The sequence below is a fragment of the Oncorhynchus keta genome, unplaced genomic scaffold (genome assembly GCF_023373465.1).
Source record: "Oncorhynchus keta strain PuntledgeMale-10-30-2019 unplaced genomic scaffold, Oket_V2 Un_scaffold_1109_pilon_pilon, whole genome shotgun sequence".
In the NCBI taxonomy this organism is placed as follows: domain Eukaryota; kingdom Metazoa; phylum Chordata; class Actinopteri; order Salmoniformes; family Salmonidae; genus Oncorhynchus; species Oncorhynchus keta.
In genome coordinates this window covers 1-20,469 of record NW_026290758.1, presented here as the reverse complement: position 1 = coordinate 20,469, position 20,469 = coordinate 1, and the positions used below count along the sequence as shown (strand labels likewise).

Below are 20,469 nucleotides of genomic sequence, written 5' to 3'. Positions count from 1 at the left end.
GTTGGGAGGAGGAGCAGAGCAGGCCCTACTGTTGGGAGGAGGAGCAGAGCAGGCCCTACTGTTGGGAGGAGGAGCAGAGCAGGCCCTACTGTTGGGAGGAGGAGCAGAGCAGGCCCTCATGTTGGGAGGAGGAGCAGAGCAGGCCCTCATGTTGGGAGGAGGAGCAGAGCAGGCCCTACTGTTGGGAGGAGGAGCAGAGCAGGCCCTACTGTTGGGAGGAGGAGCAGAGCAGGCCCTCATGTTGGGAGGAGGAGCAGAGCAGGCCCTCATGTTGGGAGGAGGAGCAGAGCAGGCCCTACTGTTGGGAGGAGGAGCAGAGCAGGTCCTACTGTTGGGACGAGGACCTGAGCAGGCCCTACTGTTGGGAGGAGGAGCAGAGCAGGTCCTACTGTTGGGAGGAGGAGCAGAGCAGGCCCTACTGTTGGGAGGAGGAGCAGAGCAGGCCCTACTGTTGGGAGGAGGAGCAGAGCAGGTCCTACTGTTGGGAGGAGGAGCAGAGCAGGCCCTACTGTTGGGAGGAGGAGCAGAGCAGGCCCTACTGTTGAGAGGAGGAGCAGAGCAGGCCCTCATGTTGGGAGGAGCAGAGCAGGCCCTACTGTTGGGAGGAGGAGCAGAGCAGGCCCTACTGTTGGTAGGAGGAGCAGAGCAGGCCCTCATGTTGGGAGTAGGAGCAGGGCAGACCCTACTGTTGGGAGGAGGAGCAGAGCAGGTCCTACTGTTGGGAGGAGGAGCAGAGCAGGCCCTACTGTTGGGAGGAGGAGCAGAGCAGGCCCTACTGTTGGGAGGAGGAGCAGAGCAGGCCTTCATGTTGGGAGGAGGAGCAGAGCAGGCCCTACTGTTGGGAGGAGGAGCAGAGCAGGCCCTACTGTTGGGAGGAGGAGCAGAGCAGGTCCTACTGTTGGGAGGAGGAGCAGAGCAGGCCCTACTGTTGGGAGGAGGAACAGAGCAGGCCCTACTGTTGGGAGGAGGAGCAGAGCAGGCCCTCATGTTGGGAGGAGGAGCAGAGCAGGCCCTCATGTTGGGAGGAGGAGCAGAGCAGGCCCTACTGTTGGGAGGAGGAGCAGAGCAGGCCCTACTGTTGGGAGGAGGAGCAGAGCAGGCCCTACTGTTGGGAGGAGGGGCAAGGGGGGAAAACATTTTTTTTAAATGACATGCCCTCCTATAACTGTTTATTATACCAGTTCTGTTCGTGATATTAAAATTCTAACAACGGCGGTGTGTTTTTAAACTTATTTAGGCAAAGTCAAGGACAGAGTGGGCAAGAGTTAATGGCAGAGTAATAAAAACCAAAAAGCTGTCAAAATGACTGCTTTAGGGATCTAGTGTTAAGAGCTATCATTTTGAATGGGTTAAAAGAGTGTTGACATATCTCTGTGTTGGTGGAGGGTCGTCTCATAGCAGGATAGTATTAATAAGACCATTGGAATTTAAAAAAAAACTACGTAATGTTTAACCATGAGCCATGGTAACACCTGTAGAAGTTTAGAGGTTTTACCACCTCCTTTGGTCTCTCTTCGTCTGTCCGTCTCTCTCTCCTCCCTCTCCCCGCACCCCCTCCCAGGGAGAACATATTGAAGACAGCGAAGGCTTTGGTGGAGGACACTAAGATGTTGGTGTCTGGAGCAGCATCCGGTCAGGATAAACTAGCCCAAGCTGCCCAGTCCTCAGCTAAGACCATCACACAGCTCACTGACGTGGTCAAACTGGGTGCCGTAAGCATCGGCTCTGACGACCCAGAGACACAGGTGACCTAATATTCATTTTAGATGACATCTTCTGTTCCCAAAACAGTCCTTAGTGGACAAAATTACTGTACCATTTTAGACTGTTTTTAATTAATATAACATAGGCCTACTGCAACTGTCCTTTCAAAGAGACTGCTATTAAAAGTAGGAAGTACTGTAGCTAGTTATGGGGACCTATTGATGCACCCAACCTGGGATGGACTCTACCCCAGGCTGTGTCCTTAATAAGCTGATGATATGTGTGTTCTGTATAGGTGGTTCTGATCAACGCAGTGAAAGACGTGGCCAAGGCCCTGGCTGAGCTCATAGGAGCCACTAAGTGTGCTGCGGGCAAGGCTGCAGACGACCCTTCCATGTACCAGCTGAAGAGTGCTGCCAAGGTAGGAGACCCAGTGAGACCCATATTGGACTCTAAGGCCACTGTCTCTAACAGGCATTGTTGCATCATCATCCCTCCTGGCTGTAGCTTATTATACAGTTATTATACATCTTCTTGACAGAGTGCTTTTTAGTCCAGCACTAGGCTTAATCTGTGTCCGGGCAACCGACCAATTCTGTTTGAACTATGTCTAGTGCTCTGAAATAAAATATTGTAAGATTAAATCTTGTAATCTACGCCCAGTTGTCCCCCAGAGACATGGCAGAAGTGAACGGGATGCCTCCTCAGTCTGATATGTGCATAAAGGGTGTTCTGGTGAGCGCTTCCAGTACACCAGATGAAGGCATGCTGTCGTTGTGTGCCATAGCAGCAGATTTCTTCCCCCTCCTTTAGGCCTAGCCATTAATCAACATCCCATCGACCTCTTCTATGCTAACGCCATGCATGAATCTCATCCAGCGCTAGTCAATGACTCATCCGAATGGAAAGGAAGCGAGATCTAAAATCACTGTTAGCCCACTACCTACCTAGCGCATGCGGTGGAAATGTAGTTTAACAGACTGATGGGCTGTGTCCCAAATGGTATTTCCTTTCCCTATATAGTGCTCTACTTGGGCCCCTGGTTATAAGTAGTGCACTATATAGGGAATAGGATGCCATTTGGGACACAGTCATAGTAATCCAGGGCACTCCTTTTAACCTGCTTTTGGACCTTCTCCAAGCCCTGAGGCAGACAGACGGTAGATAACAGGTTAAGTTTGGCTTATATTAACTTCAGCTCAAGCTGCAGGGTGGTTCATGTTGATGGCTGTTGTGCTGCCTGTCTTTCAGTTCCATATGGTGTTTATGTACATAATACCAACAGCACACGCAAACTGTCAACAGAAAAAAAGGTTCATCTCTCCGCCCACCAAAGGCAAGATGTCTCTCTGATGCCCCCAGTGCTGTCTCTCCCACTGACATCCATGGACCTGTCTCCCCCATTGTCCCCCCTCTGGTAACCCACCAGGTGATGGTGACCAACGTGACGTCCCTGCTGAAGACGGTGAAGGCTGTGGAGGACGAGGCCACGCGGGGGACCAGAGCCCTGGAGGCCACCATTGAATGTATTAAACAGGAACTCACGGTAAGCAGTCATCTATAAAGTGATTTATTTCATCAATGACTTGATTAGGATAGATGACAATGGACATGGTCTCTCACTTCCGCTTTGTGGCCGAAACGTGTCCTCAAGCTAAGCTGTAAATGCTGTATTAGTTACGTACTATAAAAGCATTGACATATTGAATCATCAACCATGACGGTTTATATACTCGTCAATAGATGAGCTCTGAACTCTAGGACGGCCCAGGCCCTGTGTTTTCCCTGCTATCCTTATCTTTAGTAACTGACAGAGGACCACAGATCTCCATTAGTTTGTGGTTCCAGCTCTAAGCTTTATCAGTACCCCCTCAGGACTGCCTCCTAGTGCAGCTACTACAACTAGAGCCTTGATCAAACACAGCTATTACCATGGGATCAATAAGATATAAACCAGAGTTAAAACTCAACAACCAGTGTTGCCACATTGGGACACATTAGTATGCCTGTTGTGTGTTTGGTCATTATAGGACATAGCCCTGTTAGGTGCTACTGCACACAGCTGTACAATTCAACATTATATGGAGAGTTGTTTGATATATTGAGTCAGTGAGGTTTTTAAGAACATATTGAGTGTTGTATTTCTTCAGGTGTTCCAGTCTAAAGACGTCCCGGAGAAGTCGACCACGCCTGAAGAGTTCATCCGCATGACCAAGGGCATCACCACGGCAACAGCCAAAGCAGTGGCGGCTGGGAACTCTGCACGACAGGAGGATGTGATCTCCACAGCTAACCTGAGTCGCAAGGCCATCTTCGACATGCTGACCACATGCAAGGTTCTGATCAATACTCCTTACTAGGGAAGATTCCCCCTACCTTCTGTCCCCTACCCTCCTATCCTGTATACTTAAACCCTGACCAGCACGGCCATTTTCAACATGCTGACTATATGCAAGGTTGTGATCATCCCTAGGCCCTAAACCGTGTGGATGTTAGAGGAAGAATAGATATTGATATTACTCCTCATCTCATCAATATTGACCACCTGGAAAGTGGAACATCTGACTCCTAACACTGTGTGTCTGTGTCCCTCAGCAAGCCGCTTACCACCAGGAGGTGAACAAGGATGTACGGAGCAGAGCACTGCTCTACGGGACAGAGTGCACCACAGGTTACATTGACCTACTGGAGCATGTGCTGCTGGTAGGTTGGGTGGGTGTGTCTGTGATTGAGAATAGAGTAATAGTGATGATGGGGATGTTTTCCTGAACCACCTCTACTCTGTGTGTATCTCCAGGTCCTCCAGGGGCCTACAGCAGAACAGAAGCAGCAGCTGGTGTTCCACTCTAAACGTGTTGCTGGGGCTGTTACTGAACTCATCCAGACTGCTGAGGCCATGAAAGGTGAGAGGAGACACTTCACTGAACTACTACTGTACGCCTGGTTCATGATATAGGACAGTAATGATCATTTAGCAGATCTACTGTATGTATCCAGAGTGTTCTATTAACAGTCTGTTCCTGCCTTCTTTGCCACAGATGGAGGTAAGTTAAGATGTAACCAGTTGTGATTCAGGGCCGACCGTTGAATTGTCCCTCTTTACAGGCCCGTTAGTCTAACAATATCCCCATTCATTTCATCATGCTCTTCATTTTAGTTTCCTTCTCACCATAAAGACATTGTGAAATGCTCATCACCATGTCCATTGCAGTGTGGATGCTCTTCATTTGCGTATTTAATGTCACTGATAAGATAATTGCGATTCAATATTAAACACACTTAATTTGCTGTGCATGCCGTGTCATGTGGCATTTGTTCTGTCTCTGTGGTCTTCATATTGTGAGGCATGCTCTGCTGTGTGTGTGGCAACTCACTGTGTGTGTTTCAGGCACAGAGTGGGTGGACCCAGAGGACCCCACAGTGATAGCAGAGACAGAGCTGTTGGGGGCTGCAGCTTCCATCGAAGCAGCAGCTAAGAAACTGGAGCAGCTGAAACCCAGAGCCAAGCCCAAGGTAGGAGACTACAACACACCTCACAAGCCACATGGGCATTTTTAACCCCCAATTTCTACACTAATAACATAAATGGGATGCATAGGTTGGAGCAAGAATGACAATCCTGTCAGTAATTTTGTCTTGGTGCTTGTCTCTTTGTTGTTGGTGTTATGTGTTTGGCTGTCTGTTTAAAGACAGTGTCTCATCAGTTTTGACACTCAGATTCTGTGGTGTTCAGGCGCCGTGAGTCAGTGTTAGATCCATAGGGTGATGCTATATTCACTATTTGAATGTCTAATACTTGTATTGTCTCTCCTCACATACAGTGAAAGTAGTGGCAACGTCTGTCTCTGGATTTATTCATGTTTGTACGTCTGTATGTACTTTGGTATGTCTACCAGTCTATCAGTCTGTCTGTAGCTGATATCATGTACATCGTTCAGGAGGAACCTCCTACTCTATTCTGACCTTCTGCTCACCGCTCCCTCCTCTCTCCCTCCTTCACTCTTTTCCTCTTTCAATCCCTTTCTCCCTCCCCTTCCTGCTGTCTGTTTCTAACCCTTCTGTTCCTCCCTTCTCACTCACTCCCTCTCTCGCTCTCCCTCGCTTTCTCTCCTTTCTTTCTCCCTCTCTCTCTCCCCCCTCCTGTCCTGTAGTTCTAGTTGTAGCCCATCTGTCCCTATACACTGTAGAAGTACTACTCTGATCAGAGTATAAACCCTCGAAGCCTTCTCTGCAGGCCTCTGTCTGATATGTTTGATATATTAGGTTGTTATTCAATCCAACTATGTATCAAACATATTTCTACAGTGTCCCGCCCTGTCTACAGACTGTGTGTGTGAGGGACTGGTCTAATCTTGGAATGACTTGGCATAGAATAGTTGTAAGTGTTTTGTGTTCTTATTTCGTTTAGTTTGCCCCAAATAACAGATGTTACTGAGAAGTTTCTTTAATGCAGACAGTACGGATTTGTAAACAAATCTGTGTCAGTGAACTATTTTGAAATTGAAAGACTCTAAAACTCCAACATCAAAACCATTACGTTTGCCATGTAATATGATTGCTGCCTATCTTTGTCTCGTCCTGTGAGATGTCTGAGTTGTGACTGTCTCGTCCTGTGAGATGTCTGAGTTGTGACTGTCTCGTCCTGTGAGACATCTGAGTTGTGACTGTCTCGTCCTGTGAGACATCTGAGTTGTGACTGTCTCGTCCTGTGAGACGTCTGAGTTGTGACTGTCTCGTCCTGTGAGACGTCTGAGTTGTGACTGTCTCGTCCTGTGAGACATCTGAGTTGTGACTGTCTCGTCTGTCTCGTCCTGTGAGACGTCTGAGTTGTGACTGTCTCGTCCTGTGCGACGTCTGAGTTGTGACTGTCCCATCCTGTGAGACGTCTGAGTTGACTGTCCCGTCCTGTGAGACGTCTGAGTTGACTGTCTCGTCTTGTGAGACGTCTGAGTTGTGACTGTCCCATCCTGTGAGACGTCTGAGTTGACTGTCCCGTCCTGTGAGACGTCTGAGTTGACTGTCCCGTCCTGTGAGACTTGTGACTGTCCGTCCTGTGAGACGTCTGAGTTGACGTCTGAGTTGAGTTGTGACTGAGACGTGAGTCTGTCCCATCCTGTCCTGTGAGATGTCTGAGTTGTGACTGTCCCATCCTGTGAGACGTCTGTGACTGTCTCGTTGACTGTCCCGTGAGACGTCCTGTGAGACGTCTGAGTTGACTGTCTCGTCTTGTGAGACGTCTGAGTTGTGAGACGTCTGAGTTGTGACTGTCCCGTCCTGTGAGACGTCTGAGTTGTGACTGTCTCGTCCTGTGAGACGTCTGAGTTGTGACTGTCTCGTCCTGTGAGACGTCTGAGTTGTGACTGTCTCGTCCTGTGAGACGTCTGAGTTGTGACTGTCTCGTCCTGTGAGACGTCTGAGTTGTGACTGTCTCGTCCTGTGAGACGTCTGAGTTGTGACTGTCTCGTCCTGTGAGACGTCTGAGTTGTGACTGTCTGTCTGTCTCGTCCTGTGAGACGTCTGAGTTGTGACTGTCTCGTCCTGTGAGACGTCTGAGTTGTGACTGTCTCGTCTTGTGAGACGTCTGAGTTGTGACTGTCTCGTCCTGTTGAGTCTCGTCGTGAGACGTCTGAGTTGTGACTGTCTCGTCTGTCCTGTGAGACGTCTGAGTTGTGACTGTCTCGTCCTGTGCCGTCTGAGTTGTGACTGAGACAGTCTGTCTCGTCCTGTGAGACGCCTGAGTTGTGACTGTCTCGTCCTGTGAGACGTCTGAGTTGTGACCTGTCTCGTCCTGTGAGACGTCTGAGTTGTGACTGTCTGTGAGTTGAGTTGTGACTGTCTCGTCCTGTGCCTGTGAGACGTCTGAGTTGTGACTGTCCGTCTTGTGAGACGTCTGAGTTGTGACTGTCTCGTCTTGTGAGACGTCTGAGTTGTGACTGTCTCCTGTCCTGTGAGACGTCTGAGTTGTGACTGTCTCGTCTTGTGAGACGCCTGAGTGTGACTGTCTCGTCCTGTGAGACGTCTGAGTTGTGACTGTCTCCTGTGAGACCTGTGACTGTCCCACGTGAGACTGAGTTCTCCGTGACTGTGAGTTGACTTGTGACGTCTTGTGAGACGTCTGAGTTGTGACTGTCCCGTCCTGTGAGACGCGTCTGAGTTGTGAGTCTCGTCCTGTGAGACGTCTGAGTTGTGACTGTCTCGTCCTGTGAGACGTCTGAGTTGTGACTGTCTCGTCCTGTGAGACGTCTGAGTTGTGACTGTCTCGTCCTGTGAGACGTCTGAGTTGTGACTGTCCCGCCTGTCTCGTCCTGTGAGACGTCTGAGTTGTGACTGTCTCGTCCTGTGAGACGTCTGAGTTGTGACTGTCTCGTCCTGTGAGACGTCTGAGTTGTGACTGTCTCGTCCTGTGAGACGTCTGAGTTGTGACTCTCTCGTCCTGTGAGACGTCTGAGTTGTGACTGTCTCGTCCTGTGAGACATCTGAGTTGTGACTGTCTCGTCTGTCTCGTCCTGTGAGACGTCTGAGTTGTGACTGTCTCGTCCTGTGCGACGTCTGAGTTGTGACTGTCTCGTCCTGTGAGACGTCTGAGTTGTGACTGTCTCGTCCTGTGAGACGTCTGAGTTGTGACTGTCTGAGTTGTGACTGTCCCGTCTTGTGAGACGTCTGAGTTGTGACTGTCTCGTCCTGTGAGACGTCTGAGTTGTGACTGTCCCCTGTGAGACGTCTGTCTGTCGTGTCTCGTGTGAGACGTCTGAGTTGTGACTGTCTCGTCCTGTGCGACGTCTGAGTTGTGACTGTCTCGTCCTGTGCGACGTCTGAGTTGTGACTGTCCCGTCCTGTGAGACGTCTGAGTTGTGACTGTCTCGTCTTGTGAGACGTCTGAGTTGTGACTGTCTCGTCCTGTGAGACGTCTGAGTTGTGACTGTCCCGTCCTGTGAGACGTCTGAGTTGTGACTGTCTCGTCCTGTGAGACGTCTGAGTTGTGACTGTCTCGTCCTGTGAGACGTCTGAGTTTTGACTGTCCCGTCTCCCCTTCAGCAAGCAGATGAAACGCTGGACTTTGAGGAGCAGATCCTGGAAGCAGCTAAGTCCATCGCTGCAGCCACCAGTGCCCTGGTCAAGTCTGCCTCAGCTGCCCAGAGAGAGCTGGTGGCTCAGGGCAAGGTGGGCTCCATTCCAGCTAATGCAGTGGATGATGGTCAGTGGTCCCAGGGTCTCATCTCAGCGGTACGTACACACACCTACACACACACAATCTAAATAAAGCCTCCAAATGACGATGATCAATCCTTTTTTTAGAAGAGCTGGAATGAACACATCACTAATTCTAAGGGATTGCATCTTTAAAATATATATGAACCGTTCTCTCTGTGTTCTCTCCTACAGGCCCGGATGGTAGCAGCAGCCACCAGTAACCTGTGTGAGGCAGCTAATGCCTCGGTCCAGGGCCAAGCCAGCGAGGAGAAGCTGATCTCGTCAGCCAAGCAGGTGGCAGCCTCCACAGCCCAGCTCCTAGTGGCCTGTAAGGTTAAAGCTGACCAGGACTCTGAGGCCATGAGGAGACTGCAGGTATGAGGATGATGAATAACAAATTCCCCCCTGCCTCCTCGGCACTCCTGTAGATCCTACACGTCTATCTAATTGTTTCAGATCTGGAGGGGTGCCGGGGGAGACGGGGCTCAGTGTAACCCCACAAACACACATCTTGTGATTAGCATTGTGTAATAGTTGTAACATGTTATGTGATATGATATTGATGGACTGTCCTCCCAAAGGCTGCTGGTAACGCAGTAAAGAGGGCATCGGACAACCTGGTCCGAGCGGCCCAGAAAGCTGCATTCCACAAGGCAGACGATGACAACGTGGTGGTCAAGACCAAGTTTGTGGGAGGAATCGCTCAGGTGAGACTTCAGCGCTCTGGCAGACACCACAGTGACATGTAGACTGTTCAAACCAGATGTACTCTTGTCAAACCTTTCAGTTCTGTAAGTGGACACATTAAGAACAACTCCAAGCATTTATCAGGAGCTGACAGCACTGTACAGTATGTTGTATAGGCTGGTTTGTATCAGGTGTTGTGTAGTAACTGGTTCCTGTTCTGTCCTAGTGTTAATTACAGTGAGGGAAAAAAGTATTTGATCCCCTGCTGATTTTGTACGTTTGCCCACTGACAAAGAAATGACCAGTCTATCATTGTAATGGTGGTTTATTTGAACAGTGAGAGACAGAATAACAACAACAAAAATATGTCAAACATTTTATTCATTGATTTGTATTTTAATGAGGGAAATAAGTATTTGACCCCCCCCTCAATCAGAAAGATTTCTGGCTCCCTGGTGTCTTTTTTACAGGTAACGAGCTGAGATTAGGAGCACACTCAAGGGAGCGCTTCTAATCTCAGCTTGTTACCTGTATAAAAGACACCTGTCCACAGAAGCAATCAATCAATCAGATTCCAAACTCCACCATGGCCAAGACCAAAGAGCTCTCCAAGGATGTCAGGGACAAGAATGTAGACCTACACAAGGCTGGAATGGGCTACAAGACCATCACCAAGCAGCTTGGTGAGAAGGTGACAACAGTTGGTGCAATTATTCACAAATGGAAGAAACACAAAAGAACTGTCAATCTCCCTCGGCCTGGGGCTCCATGCAAGATCTCACCTCGTGGAGTTGCAATGATCATGAGAACGGTGAGGAATCAGCCCAGAACTACACGGGAGGATCTTGTCAATGATCTCAAGGCAGCTGGGACCATAGTCACCAAGAAAACAATTGGTAACACTACGCCGTGAAGGACTGAAATCCTGCAGCGCCTGCAAGGTCCCCCTGCTCAAGAAAGCACATATACATGCCTGTCTGAAGTTTTCCAATGAACATCTGAATGATTCAGAGGACAACTGGATGAAAGTGTTGTGGTCAGACGAGCCCAAAATGGAGCTCTTTGGCATCAACTCAACTCGCTGTGTTTGGAGGAGGAGGAGGAATGCTGCCTATGACCCCAACAACACCATCCCCACCATCAAACATGGAGGTGGAAACATTATGCTTTGGGGGTGTTTTTCTGCTAAGAGGACAGGACAAGTTCACCGCAACAAAGGGACGATGGACGGGGCCATATACCATCAAATCTTGGGTGAGAACCTCCTTCACTCAGCCATGGCTTGAAAATGGGTCATGGATGGGTATTCCAGCATGAATATGACCCAAAACACATGGCCAAGGCAACAAAGGAGTGGCTCAAGAAGAAGCACATTAAGGTCCTGGAGTGGCCTAGCCAGTCTCCAGACCTTAATCCCATAGAAAATCTGTGGAGGGAGCTGAAGGTTCGAGTTGCTAAATGTCAGCCTCGAAACCTTAATGACTTGGAGAAGATCTGCAAAGAGGAGTGGGACAAAATCCCTCCTGAGATGTGTGCAAACCTGGTGGCCAACTACAAGAAACGTCTGACCTCTGTGATTGCCAATAAGGGTTTTGCCACCAAGTAAGTCATGTTTTGCAGAGGGGTCAAATACATATTTCCCTCATCAAAATGCAAATCAACTTATACAATTTTTGACGCGTTTTTCTGGATTGTTTTGTTGTTCTGTCTCTCACTGTTCAAATAAACCTACCATTAAAATGATAGACAGATAATTTATTTGTCAGTGGGCAAACGCACAAAATCAGCAGGGGATCAAATACTTTTTTCCCTCACTGTAGCTAGGTGTTGAGTACTAACCGGTGCCTGTTGTATCCTGTGTCCAGATCATAGCTGCCCAGGAGGAGATGCTGAGGAAGGAGAGAGAGCTGGAGGAGGCCAGGAAGAAGCTGGCTCAGATCAGACAGCAGCAGTACAAGTTCTTACCCAGTGAACTACGAGAGGACGAGAACTGAGCTATACCCTGCTGCATTGCCATGCTGCCGCTGCGTGTGTGTGTGTGTGTGTGTGTGTGTGTGTGTATTGAGCGCATTTGTACCTGTGTGTGTATATTGTATTATGTTACCACACTCACGAGCGGTGGCCCAAATTGACTTTCTCAGTGTGCAACAAAGTTAAGTTGGCCTTTTAATGTGCCCTCTCAACCAGTGGGGTCAAGCCCAGAATGGGACATGGATAGCCACTGTCTACTACACCTGCAGGGGTCTTTAACTGCCAGGAGTTGTCTACTACCACTATGACTTGGCTTGTGACGGTCTATTACCCTGCATTACCTGCCAGTTAACCTACACTGGGAAAAAGTATTCTCTAGAAGCAATGGATTTGTAACAGGTGAACAAGCTGAAAAATGTGCATCATAACAGTTTGAATATTTTTCTCTATGGAGCTATACTTTTGATGTGATTGGATACTAGTGTTGACAGTGAATCTCCAAACTAAGGGGATATTTCTAGATGTTAGCATGGTCTTAACCTTTTGGCCAGACTTTCTTTCATAAAGGAAGAAGAGTGTGATATGTTATGTGCATACAGTACATTAGGCATTTACACACACATTGCTATTCATTTCCTTTTTTATGAGACAAGTGAGAAATTATAGCATTTCCTAGATATTACTAGTGTTTGAAATTCCACACTTGGGTGATTTGACACTTATGTCACCTTGTGGTCTATAAATATATATATGTCTCCTCCTTGTCAGACAGCAAGTAATTCAGACAGTTGAGGTATTTGGAGCATATTGAAGTATAGCTTATGGATCTTATTTCAGGGAACCATTTTTTGTTGCATTGACCGATCGGCTTGCGTAGACACTTTAAATAATCCTTGTTTAGATGTGCTCTTGACACTGAAGATTGAAATGTGCCTAGTGTTGATAAATGCTTTAAATTTGCATCTAATTGCTCGAGACCTCTTTACAACAACCTCTTATGATGCATTACAATCTAGTACTTTATTATTTCTGTGATTTGGAGGCGAAGTTACTACAGAATAACATTTTTAGCAAGTTAAGATACTCTGACATTTACAATAAGCTTAACTTGTCTCATCCCTTCCACTCCTACAGATCTCCTAGCCCTGCATAACCTGGACTGTGGACAGTCAGTTAACTGGCTTCCTTCTACTATTCTCATTAGTTTACAGTTGATATTGAGCCATACAGCTGGAACTGATGTTCATGAAGCAATACTATGAAGGCGCTGTAGGGGGCAGTGTTGGTGTCCTCACAGCCTCCTGACATGCAATGTAATGAAGTAACCTCTTGCTTGATCTTTTCAAACACTACAAACACTGCACCTCTGAAAACTGTTCAGATACTGTAAGAAAAAACACTAATGTAGGAAACAACTGCTGGTCTTTAAAATGTATTACGATATAAGTAGGAGTTTTTTAAAAACATCCAGGCAATCTGAAAATATTCTCATTGATAAAGCGTGATTTCTCTACAACTCATAACGCAAGCTGAAATGGACGGCTCTGATATTGTAACACCCCAGACCTCTTGAATGAATGTAAAGTGGTAAATGTTTGTTGACTTTACACAATGTACTGTGCTTCTGATGGTTACCCCTGCTGTCTTACACGGGGCAGAGTCCCCCATCCCTCCATAGGGGCCTGTTGGACCACTACAGTGGATCACGTCCTGTTGTTGTTCACCTGTTGAATCCGTCTCACTCTTACTCTAATGGTGCTTTGTGTAACTGTAGTGGGAAGTGCTACTATTGCACTATATTTACCTTCTGTTTGCCAGGCTTGTGTTCATTATGCACCGAAAGGAGGAAATCGGAGGAGGGATTACCTAGAATCCTAATGAACACAACCCAGGTTTGGTTCTAGCGTTTGGTTTTACTAGTTTTATGGACAGTCAGTGAGTGTCGGTTAGCAAACAAATCATTATTGTGGGGTAAAGTTCTGTCAGTCATATGCATGGCTTCTGGGTTCTATTATTTTCGAAACAGAAAATACATCTACACGACGCACTGAATGGTATTGGTGTTCTGAACTGCACATATGGACAATAACCCCTAACAAACTGCAAACGGTCCATGTTAAACATGTTTTACTCCGTATTGATGTGTAACAGTAGGCTCTACAGTTCAAACGCTGGTACAGTTCTGTCAGAGTTCACGCATCTGGTTGTTGTAGTATTATGTCATTAGTGCCTTAGTCTCTAGCTCATACAGCGTCTGGTCTGCTTGTGACAACTTATCTAGCTGGATAAAGGAGTGTGGTCAGTATCAATGAGTAGGGCCTTGAGTTGTTCTTGTCATAGCCTATTACCAATACTTTTAGGTCCCATAGAGATGAAAAACATGGCCTCACAGGTACTACTGCGTTGTCCTATAAACTGTACCTCTGTCCCCATCTTCCTGCCTGATGCACCCATGGCCTTGAGGGCAGAGACTAATGTGTCGCTGTGTAAAAAGTACCATCACTATATGTATATGATATATATGAAGACAACACATTTTTGTACTGCATTCCATGGGCATGTATCAAGATGCTTCTGAACTCTATCTATGACAGAATGGAGTCTGTCGTTCGGTTATTGTATGTTACAAGTAAATCATAGGATTCACACACTCTGGACAATAGGTCTGTACTCTGCTGTCTCACAAAAGTTTTATGGATTGATTTATTTTTTCTCTCTTTTAAGCCACAAGGAATATTTTTTTAAGGATAAATGTGATAAGGATATTAAGATGTATAGCTGTCACTGTTAATGTAGTGTGACACATTTCAATGGTAGGGAGAAACTGTTCATACCTGTGTGTTTGTCCCATAATGAATTCAATGATAATTAAAGTACAGTTCTACAAGAAAGATCGATATGAAGTGACAATGACCTACAGTATGGAAACTATTTATCTGGCCACAAGAAAACATGTTTTTTTTGTATTCACTGAAAATAAAGGGTTTCAACGTAATATGGCCTGCAGAATTGTGTTTTTACCTGGTTTGTTGAATACAGGAGTGTGATCATGAATGGACAGGCTAACATTGTGTCTGATTCCAGCAGCCTTCTCCTAGACTAATCTACATTCTCAGGTTCAGGCCATTGTGCCAGCCAGAAATGAAGCCACAGATGACCGAGAAGTTGTTGATTAAAGATGAGGTGAAAGCCTGTGACAGACTAATGACATGTATACTGTAGTAAAGCTTTAATAATCACAAATCCTAGCATCACATCCTGCACATAAAAACATGCACTACTAGTGCAATAACAGAACGTGATCCTGTGGTTTGAAGAGACCTACTGCTCTAGAGGTGACTTTTTCAGGCAGGGTCTCTTTAAGCTGCTCCTGTCAGTGAAGGTAGGTGGTATTTCTTAGTCAGCAGTGAACCTTGTGCTATATATAGCTGGTGTTGGTTAGAGCTGAGACAGGTACTAATTCTGACCTGCTCTAAAATCTGAGGGAGGTTATTTGTAAATGATACTGGCACAGCTGCTCCCTCCTGCAGGATAATACCCAGAATTCTTGGCAGGAAGGGTGGATCTCAAAACTATAATCGCTGATCTCAAGGTGCTAGACAGGTGAAAGCAAAATGGCACCAATCGGATCCTTTGAATCAGTGAACTAGGACAATCTACTGGTTTACAATTGGAATTGTAAAATGGCCTTTGAGCTTTATATGGTCAAGTCTCGCGGGGCCGCCCGTCCAAATCTCGCCTTGTTGACACATGAGAAGCCTGGGCTATATGTGGTTCAATGTGTTCCCTTCAATCAGTTTTGAAAGGAAACTTCTCTGTTAGAACATATTGGGAAGTAAATGTCAAGAAGAGTGTAGGTCCTTTTTTTGAAAAGTATAGAGCCACATGTCACAATAAAACTTCCTGAATCAGCTGTTGTCGTTTGTCTGAGGCAAGCTAACTCTTAGAATCCTTCCAACCCCAACTCTTTGGCATACATGCTGCCACAGAGGGAAAATGAGACACCGACGACATAACGTTCCCTGGCCAGCTGCAGTCACCCCTTTGAATGCTGCACCCAGAGCTACACATAGACATCACACATGGATGTTATCTGTGGGTGGGTGACCTCAGAGGTAGCAAGGTTCTGCTCCGCCCAAACCACATTGTAAATGAGATGGGTAGCTGTTGTCAAGCAATCGTTTAGCGTGTCGGTCTGTCTTTCGAAGCACCCACATGGTGTGAAAAAGGAACAGGAATTGTTCAACTATTCTTGACATTGTGAAGATGAAATCATCTGCCTTTCTCAAAGTTCTTAAACTACAGTGAAATGCGGGGGTTCGAAGAAAACCTCTCTGCACCCATGTGTTGGAATACAATTTAGCTATTGATCCCATTGTGGAATTGTACTACTCTGAGAATGTAGACAATGTCTACTGCATTTCAAGACCCTTTTCACCTGACCCACTGTGCTAAGATTTTTCATCAAAATACCAGAAAGTCCTGGTTAATGAAGAGGGCTGCCAGAGGTCTGTAGGGTTCACATAGTTATTACCAGAGACCATTACACTGACACTCACCCACGACCGCGTTACAACCGACCGCGTTACAGGACCACATACTTCCCACCAGCCTGAGAATTCTGGGGATACTCTACTCACCACAATGCTATTGTCAGACCAGTGGTGTGGGATTGAGGGGTATACTGTTATGGGGGGGTCTTAGAGGCATCAAGGAAGCACATGTATTACATGACTGACAGAGAGATACAGTAAGTTTTGTGTTATCCAAAGTTCCCAGTAATGAAAGGCCATAGAATCATAGGGTCAGATACTTCAGTGCGGCAGGGTAGCCTAGTGGTTAGAGCGTTGGACTAGTAACTGGAAGGTTGCAAGTTCAAACCCCTGAGCTGACAAGGTACAAATCTGTCATTCTGCCCCTGAACAGGCAGTTAACCCACCGTTCCTATTCATTGAAAATAAGAATTTGTTCTTAATTGACTTGCCTAGTTAAATAAAGGTAATATAAAACAATTAAATAAAAGTGCCCTCTATCTATTTTAATGAGACTGAATACCTGAAATATGAAGCGAGGCATGGGCATGAAACTCCACTGTAGTAAACGGGTTTATCACTTCCCCAGTAAGAATACCTAAATAGAATTTACACAGTTAAGTTAACTCTGTGTACATTTAATTCCATGTACTTTGTTTTGGCCCAGCCTGGTCCCTGAGCTATTTTGGAGTTGGCTATACAGAACAAACCAATCTGGGACCAGGATTTCAGAGGCCCTAGGTGCTTGGCTAGACTTTAAGGCATTATGATGAGTTGGCCAGGTACTGTGTTTGTGTATCTGTGTCTAGTATCTGTCTCCATTAGCCCCAAATGTCCTGGGAAAGCATGGCTTCTGCTCTGAGCCTCTCTGATCTCTGTATGAGCGGTCTATGTGGTCTTTTGATCTGTGTGTATGAGCGGCATGCTGTGCCTGTGCCAGCAAAACCCAGGCTAACAAGAGAATGACAGCTGCCTGCCATAAAATGAGATGGGCAGACACCCCAGGGAGAACATTAGTGATCACTGCAAACTATTTATCTAATGCTTTAGTCCGCTTCAAAGTACATACAGTGCTTTCAGAAAGTATTCATACCCCTTGACTTATTCCACATTTTGTTATGTTAGTCTTATTTTCTCACCCATCTATACACAATACCCCATAATGGCGAAGTGAAAACATGTTTTTAGAAATGATTGAACATTTATTGAAAATTAAATGACAGTATTCACATCACTCAGTCAAAAACTTTGTTGCAGCACCTTTGGCAGCGATTACAGCTCTGAGTCTCTAAGAGCTTTTTCCACACCTGGATTGTGCAACATTTGCACATTATTCTTTTTAAAATTCTAGGATTCCACTAGGATTTTTCCTTGAGGATTTGTCCTGTGCTTAGCTCCATTCTGTCCTGAAAAACTCCACAGTCGTTAAAGATTACAAGCATGCCCATAACATATATATGATGCAGCCGCCACTATGTTTGAAAATATAGAGAGTGGTACTCAGTAATGTGTTCTATTGGATTTGCACCAAACAACACTTTGTATTCAGGACAAAAAGATAATTGCTTTGCCATAATTTTGCAGTATTACAGGTCTCTGGTTCCTCCTCCACTGTTCATGTGCGACAGCTGTGACTGACTCCCCTGGACCTGTGAGCTGTAACAGAGGAAGAGGGGGATTGCTGAAATGCCAAAGCACTCGTTTCTTACCCTGTGGCCATTTTGAATGAACTCCAAGGCACTTATAAGCTCGATGATATTCCACTGTTGAATATAACACTATCTGATGCCCCTCTTCAGACTGTGAACAATATCTTGAGGGACTTGTTGTCGTGCTCCTCTCATCTCTACTGTGTGGTATCACTGACAGAACACTTCAGCATAGATAATATGACACCCCTCCCAGGGACAATTCCTTTTAAACATTATGCTAAATTTGTCTGCTTTAATAACTGCTCATGTCTTTGGAGATCAGAGTTACATGACCCCATCTCTCAGGTGTTATGATTCATAGTGGATACACGATTCATAATGAAGAGGGTTCAATGGCTAAACTAAGTGTGGGCTACAATTATTTTAAACATTAATTTGTTTGGAGGAATAGTAACATAACGATTACTATGCCATTTTTTATTAGTATTAATATTACTCTATCAAGCCTTCTTTGAACTGCTGTGTTGAGCAAATGTAAATTATCCTACCAGAATGAAATGAGCAATTCCAGTCAAAGATCATGTTTTTGTTGTCCACCTTCACTTCCTTGTGCATAAACTGACCCCCACTCCCCAAACTGACTTCCTTGGCTGTAGCCTACGTCTCAGCACAGTGTTTGAAAAAGGAACAGACGTCTTTGAGGGGGTGCCACTTTCTCGCCCATAACCCATATATAGTCTTATCAACGGTAAAATGTATTGGATCAGCGAATCGCGGAGGAGAGCCATAAAAAAGGCAGGACCCGCGGAAGAGAGCATCTGGCGTCGCTTCCACAAAAAAGTATTTGGTACCCATGGGGATCTAGTAACTCCTCTGCTATAGTACATATTTGACAAACTATAGTCGGCTCGAGCTTGCACTCCAGCTTCACGTTCAGTGTGGTTCAGACGCGCGGAGCTTCTCAGCGTTTTACTCAAAGTTTGGTTTTTGTCAGTTGGTGAGACCACCCCAACAACACAGTAGTCATGGACGCCATCAAGAAGAAGATGCAGATGCTTAAACTCGACAAGGAGAATGCCCTGGACAGAGCTGAGGGAGCTGAGGTAGACAAGAAGGCAGCGGAGGACAAGAGCAAACAGGTTGGCATCCATAGAGAAATCGGCTTCTGTCTTGTTTGGGCACGGAGTGCTTTGGAGCGTTCTCTCTCTCGATATGGATTAAATCAAGTCTCAGAGGATGAGTATGAGGATCAGTATTGATTGTTGTATTTAATCGTATTAGGAATATATTTGTTTTTGGGGCGTGACAATATTTTATTATTTGACTCCAGGAAGTTTTAGAAAATATTGTTTGACCGATTCATTTATACTGCATCATGCAGGATTTAGCCTAGTATAAACTAATATTCTTTGATCAGCGTTATATATATATTTTTACCCTAAAACATGAATAGCGTAATCTATTGATTAAAGTATGCCACTCTAGTGTTGTGAGTGGATTGAATAAATTACATGTCAATACTTGTCCAAATACAAAGAATAAGATATGAAGCATTTATAAGTGTTTGCCTTTTTTCTATGACTCTTGGCTTTTGTTTTGTTCCCTTTTTGTCTGTTTCTGGCTGTGCGTCCACTCTGTTTGTGGCACACCCCAATTAACTGATGATATTATCCACCAACTATCAGCTTGAGGATGACCTGGTAGCGCTGCAGAAGAAGCTGAAGGGAACAGAGGATGAGTTGGACAAGTACTCTGAGTCTCTTAAGGATGCCCATGAGAAACTTGAACTCGCAGAGAAGAAAGCCACAGACGTAAGTTTGAAGAGGCTCACATTGTATACAGACTTGTTTATACTGTATTATTGACTGTATGTTTGTTTTACTCCATGTGTCGTTGTATCTGTCGAACTGCTTTGCTTTATCTTGGCCAGGTCGCAATTGTAAATGAGAACTTGTTCTCAACTTGCCTACCTGGTTAAATAAAGGTGAAATAAAAAAATAAAATAAAAAGAGGCGCGGTGGCATAAACCTGTCCGAATTGGATTAAGGGGGAATACGAAGAGTCTGCTAACATGGAACCTCAACATGTTTCATTCAAGGCCTAGTCATCATACATATACATATAAATTAGGATTATTTTATTGTTTCAGTTTGGAATAGCCTACATAATTGTTTATGGTTAATAGCTGCGTCTTCATTACGCTCGACCTGCAATACGCAATATTCCACGTGTTCACTGAAACCGAATAAGACTGAGTAGACCAACTGTAGGCCTAACAAATGTGCCTTGTGTGCCACCCTCCTCGAAGATGCAAGCAGAAGGTTAAATTTAGCTGTGTTTTATATGGCCAAGTTACAGGTTTAGGCAGTGTACCCTGGTTTTGAATATTTTAAATACCTTTTATTTTAGATTTGTAGGTGTCATACATTATATTCCAGTCGTCAAATTAAAACTTTTACTTCTCCTTTTATTGAGAATGTTGTAGGGGACGCCAATAATTAAACGTTTGTTCTTATAGGAAACATGCCTCTTATTGTGTCAGTTTAGAAAGAACACCTAATTATGATTAAAAAAAAACATTAAACAAAAATGGTACCAAAAATATTTATACTTTAAGTAGCCTATAGGTCTATCATTATTATGAATTGGGATAATCATGTTACTTTTGTCCTTATGTAATCGATTTTTATTTTTATATACAATTAATATCTTCAAATACTCTGCTCTGAGCA

The 20,469-nt window shown here is 45.4% G+C and overlaps 2 protein-coding genes across 6 annotated transcripts in view; both read left to right on the top strand.

The window, feature by feature from the left end:
• LOC118372873 (talin-2) overlaps positions 1 to 14,548 on the top strand; it is a 135,921-nt gene extending 121,373 nt beyond the window's left edge. For 3 of the 5 annotated variants that reach the window (XM_052513425.1, XM_052513426.1, XM_052513423.1), the window contains 12 exons: positions 1,562 to 1,745; positions 2,000 to 2,125; positions 2,368 to 2,439; positions 3,134 to 3,250; positions 3,855 to 4,040; positions 4,300 to 4,407; positions 4,502 to 4,607; positions 5,093 to 5,217; positions 8,740 to 8,928; positions 9,088 to 9,270; positions 9,477 to 9,602; positions 11,448 to 14,548. In XM_052513425.1, coding sequence (XP_052369385.1) covers positions 1,562 to 1,745; positions 2,000 to 2,125; positions 2,368 to 2,439; positions 3,134 to 3,250; positions 3,855 to 4,040; positions 4,300 to 4,407; positions 4,502 to 4,607; positions 5,093 to 5,217; positions 8,740 to 8,928; positions 9,088 to 9,270; positions 9,477 to 9,602; positions 11,448 to 11,576 — 1,651 coding nt within the window. In that variant the 3' untranslated portion in view covers positions 11,577 to 14,548. The remainder of the gene's footprint in view (positions 1 to 1,561; positions 1,746 to 1,999; positions 2,126 to 2,367; positions 2,440 to 3,133; positions 3,251 to 3,854; positions 4,041 to 4,299; positions 4,408 to 4,501; positions 4,608 to 5,092; positions 5,218 to 8,739; positions 8,929 to 9,087; positions 9,271 to 9,476; positions 9,603 to 11,447) is intronic. The other 2 variants (XR_008126806.1, XM_052513424.1) reach the window with 2 other exon arrangements.
• A 3,748-nt stretch (positions 14,549 to 18,296) lies between these two features.
• On the top strand, positions 18,297 to 19,548 carry LOC127906016 (tropomyosin alpha-1 chain-like; the record flags this gene model as incomplete). The annotated part of the gene is made up of 2 exons (XM_052513430.1): positions 18,297 to 18,876; positions 19,423 to 19,548. Coding segments are annotated over exons 1-2 (240 nt in total), but the record flags the coding sequence as incomplete, so codon positions are not given.
• Positions 19,549 to 20,469: the final 921 nt, after the last annotated feature.